We start from the raw sequence: 4715 nt of genomic DNA on the forward strand, positions 1-4715 counted from the left end.
CGTTACTTCGCAGATCATTCGTTTACTTATTCGTAGTGGAAAACCAGCCCCACATACATATTTTAATCTACTTTATATTTTCCAGTGCTACAGTAACAGAAAAAGTCTTGTTTTTCTGGTGTGTGTGTGTGTGTGTGTGTGTGTGTGTGTGTGTGTGTGTGTGTGTGTGTGTGTGTGTGTGTGTGTGTGTGTGTGTGTGTGTGTGTGTGTGTGTGTGTGTGTGTAATGGAGGGGTGAATTATTCATTCATTAATCGTCTTCTTCTTTTTGGACAATAGTTTGCATCTTTTCTTCCCTTTCTCTCTGTCCGATGGCATTATTCCCCCTTTCTCTGTCTTGATTGGACGCCCGGGGAGTTTGGTAAACGCCCAGTGATTGTGTCACTTCGCGTGCGGACTCGGGAGCACTTCACAAACCCTTCTGGAGCTTTGAACTCCGCCGCTCTTTGACTTGAAATCACGAGATTTCTTCTTCATTTACTGTCCAGGTGCTCTAGCTGACCGGACACCTCCGAGGGGAGGAGGAAAAAAAGAAGAAAAAAGAGCAGCGTGAGAAAGAAAAAATATATATTTGCAAAACAAAACGCCCTACTAAACTGATCATCGGAGCAACTTAGCTGAAGAACTCAGGTCTTTGCAATCTTTTGTCGAGTTTATTCAGGTTTTTTTTTAAAAAAGAAGAGCTTCTGCTGTTACAAAAAAAGAACCTTGATTTCCGACTGCGGCCGCAATGATTTGCTAAAGGAAGATTTGTGTGTGGGTGAGTGTTGTTTCAGAGAGAGGTGAGCTGTTTCATCTCGGGGGCGCTCCTTTCCAAAGTCGATCCTCTGTGCTCGCTCTCTCTGCGCCAGGATGTCCAAACCCGCGGACCACATCAAGAGGCCCATGAACGCATTCATGGTCTGGTCGAGGGGTCAGAGGAGGAAGATGGCCCAAGACAATCCCAAAATGCACAATTCCGAGATCAGTAAAAGATTGGGCGCTGAGTGGAAACTGCTGTCGGAGGCTGAAAAGAGACCGTACATTGACGAAGCCAAGAGATTAAGAGCGCAGCACATGAAAGAACATCCAGATTACAAGTATCGGCCTCGGCGCAAACCCAAGAACCTGCTAAAGAAAGACAGGTACGTCTTTCCTTTGCCTTACCTCGGGGACACTGATCATTTGAAGGCCGCGGGACTTTCGATGTCTGCCGCCGACTCTCTCCTGGGTGCATCCGAGAAAGCCAGAGCTTTCCTCCCGCCTACCTCGGCGCCTTACTCGTTGCTTGACCCCAGCCAGTTCGGCTCCAGCGCCATCCAGAAGATGACCGAGGTGCCCCACACCCTTGCCACCACCCTGCCCTACGCATCCACCTTGGGCTATCAAAGCGGAGCATTCGGCAGTTTGAGTTGCCCAAGCCAGCATACGCACACCCACCCATCGCCCACCAACCCTGGTTATGTGGTCCCCTGTAACTGTACCGCCTGGTCCGCCTCGAGTTTACAGCCCCCAGTTGCTTACATACTTTTCCCGGGAATGACCAAAGGCGGGATAGACCCTTATGCTTCGGCGCACGCTGCAACCATGTAGGTTAAGAGCACCAAGCAAAAGACTTGTGAACTTGAACTCTGCATTGCATGTACAACGCGACCAACAGCAACAACAGAAAGACTCTCATCTTCAGCGATCCCGACTCCTGAGGCCTGGGACGAATCCGCCGGAACAGTATTGGAACAAGCAGAAAGAAATGAGGATCAATCTCTCCCGACCCCGGCACGAGCACCTTGCAATGTAAAACAGGGAGAGAAATATATATATATATAAAATAATATATATAATTATAAAAGACTGCCTCTGATCTTAAAATTTACATTGCATGTACACTAAAGGCTCGAAAAAATTTGAAACTCTGTCCCTATTCTGGTCACAGATTCTAAAAGAAGGGAACTTTGTGACGGAGACTGTCTGTAGCATGAGACTTGGATGTGCTGCAGACGGCGGATAACTGGCTGTATAATTGTAGATGTTTTGTTTGAAACGCTGCCACTTAAACATTTGGCAGCTTCTCGGTTTTATTTATTAACATGTATATTGGTCTATAATACCACGTGGTCATTTTGTTTTGGAACTGAATTATTACAAGTCCTCAAATTTCCTTTGCACATCGGAAACAAGACTTGTATTAAAACGTTGCCACCATGTCTAGACGACGTTGCAGTTTCGTTGGGGATTGCGAAATAACTTTTAAAATTAACGATAAGTGAGGGGTTGTTCATAACCTAGCGAAGACGGACAGCGTTTAAATGCACTGACTGCCTTATATTAGACATAGTGCTCACTTGTTATTTCTGATCGTCCATTGGAATCTGATCACGGTTTTTATTTCAGACCTAACTTCAGACGTGAAGTCAATAACGTTGGTTATTTTTTTAAAAATGACAATTTAAATATGTTTTAAAAAGGATATGTCTCAAATACAAACTGTATCCAGAAGGATTTTACCTCGTAACTCTGTTCAGTTGTTGAACACAGGCAATGTTTTAAATAAAGACAAGGTGTCTACAAAAGTTAATATATGCAGAATATAGTATGTTTGTTGGAAACTGGAATCCACCTGCGTGTGAACTCACAATAAATATTTCACAATATAATCTCACAAGTGGCTAAACGAGTGTCAATCGCATTGGTATAAGAGGGAATTGCGCCCGAAATGCGTGAAACGCATCTTTTACCTTTCGTGATTAAATTAGACATATTTAACTCACTGTAAGAGAGTTAGTGAGTCTTGAAGTTAATAGAAGATAAAAATTGACTTTCTTATAAATAGTACCATCCGATTGCTTGCTTGATATTAATTATTCTTGTTTGGTTAAGAGTGCTGTTCTAAAGATGAAAGCAAAGAGCCGGTTATTCTGCACCGCTACATCCTTCATGAAATTGAGAAACGCTGAGCCTGGCTATTCGGGGACCTTGACTGCTCGGTTCTGTGGAAATGCCAGGCCAGGTCTAATCGTCAGTGTGGTATGCTTTGCTTAAAGATTTCAGGTAATGAACTCCCAAACTCATTCAAATCACACCCAGTGGTGCATCAGGTCAAACGAATGTCAGTCCACACTTAATAGCATTGCTATGTTAATACTTGTGTCGATACTTTAGATGTAATATGAACTGACGAGGTGTGGTGGTCCTTTACCTGGACTGGGAACAACTAAGCGCACTTTGATTTTTTTTCACATTCCTAACTTTAGATTGTTTTACTAATAGCTCCTTGTCGCCTTTTTCTGTCATATCTTAAATTGCCACTTCATTCGCCAAAAATCTGAGATGGAGTTTAAGATTAAGCGGTTTAAGTATTACGGCAAAATATTATGCAGAAGGTTGATGAGTCGTCTTTGCAAGTACAAATAGCGATGGCACTCGACCCACAGCCTTTTGCAGAAGGGAATGCAATCACCCATCTGGTTGCTGTGAATATCAATGGAGGTGGCTGTTTGTATTATGACTCAGTCCCTACAGTGTTGTGGCGTGCATGCCGGGACGAAGTAAAAACCACCGGCACAGAATGAGTCTGCCCTAAGCGTGATTAAGACACAGGCTTGAAATATTCACAGAATGGATCTGGCCAAATTATGGTGCCAGAGAAGTCTACCTCGTCCTTTTAACAAGTAAATAAAGATTCCCAACAAGAAAAGAACAGCAGCGCAGTCGGTTTCAGAAGAAAACTGAACAGCTGAGGCTGCCAAGTTTGGTTTAAAAATGAAGTTCCGTACTCTGTCACGTACACGGAACTCGCTGTGGCTTTATCCTTAGTTTAAAGTCAGTCCCTCTTAGATTTCCTGAATAGTTTATGTGGCACACTCGCGTACCCCCTTGCATTAACAGCTAGACAATGCAATCAGTAGAACATTAAAAAAAATACATGGTTTGTGTTCAAATATATGTGACATTCTCTCTCTCGCGATTGGTTTCCGGGTCCAAGCGAAGAGTTACCGATCTGATTCCTATGTGCAGCTTTGTTTTTAAATGCTAAGGTCACGTAAATCAGGAGTGGTCAGAGCTAAAATATTATGAATCATGGCTTAGTTGAGGTATTAAAGGTCCTCTGTGCTAAAAACCGAAGGTGCTGTTATGAATTCTTGTCACAGAGAGGCCGCTTTTAACAAATTGTTTAACTCTCGGTTAGCTCATTCACACTTTAACAAGCAATCTCATTTTTTTTCCCCCCAAAAAAGGCAAAACAAATTCTGTTTTGCTAATCGACTTGACACCTGAATGAACTGATATTCTGAAGTCTGATGTCACTTGTCGAGTCTCGTATCTCCCGGAGGCAGTTAGTTCCTGCTAAACTAGTTCACCCAGAAAGCTTAGCACAAACCTTCTTAATTTTAACACAAAAATACGTAAATAAAATCACTAAACAGACAGGTACAAATAGTGCACCTTAAATCTCTATTTCCAAACACTTAGCGCGGGGTTTCAGATTACAATAATAGGGCCGTCACTCCCTACCGTTGCTGGCTCGGCATAGTACTTAGGCAATGCGGGCGATGGGAAATGGGACGAGGTAAGAATGGAAACTTAATACGGATAGAATCCAGAAAGAAGCGAAGTAAGTTAAATACGAACTACTAAGAGAGAAGTGTTGGCCTGGGAAATTCTCATTAAGAATGTGAAAGTATTTTTCATGCCAACGCATAGTTGGACCATTGCCCTTAAACATCAGAAGAGCATAGA

At 42.9% G+C, this 4715-nt stretch overlaps 1 protein-coding gene across 1 annotated transcript; it reads left to right on the forward strand.

Moving 5' to 3' along the window:
* The first annotated feature begins 423 nt into the window (after nt 1–423).
* sox14 (SRY-box transcription factor 14) lies at nt 424–2640 on the forward strand. The gene has a single exon (XM_073040648.1). The coding sequence runs from the start codon at nt 852–854 to the stop codon at nt 1569–1571; it is 720 nt and encodes a 239-aa protein (XP_072896749.1). The 5' UTR covers nt 424–851; the 3' UTR covers nt 1572–2640.
* The last annotated feature ends 2075 nt before the right edge of the window (nt 2641–4715 follow it).

The sequence above is a fragment of the Hemitrygon akajei genome, chromosome 3, assembly GCF_048418815.1.
Source record: "Hemitrygon akajei chromosome 3, sHemAka1.3, whole genome shotgun sequence".
Taxonomy (NCBI): domain Eukaryota; kingdom Metazoa; phylum Chordata; class Chondrichthyes; order Myliobatiformes; family Dasyatidae; genus Hemitrygon; species Hemitrygon akajei.

Coding starts and splice junctions, on each gene's coding strand:
- sox14 (XM_073040648.1), top strand. CDS start 852: ATGTCCAAACCCGCGGACCACATCAAGAGGCCCATGAACGCATTCATG.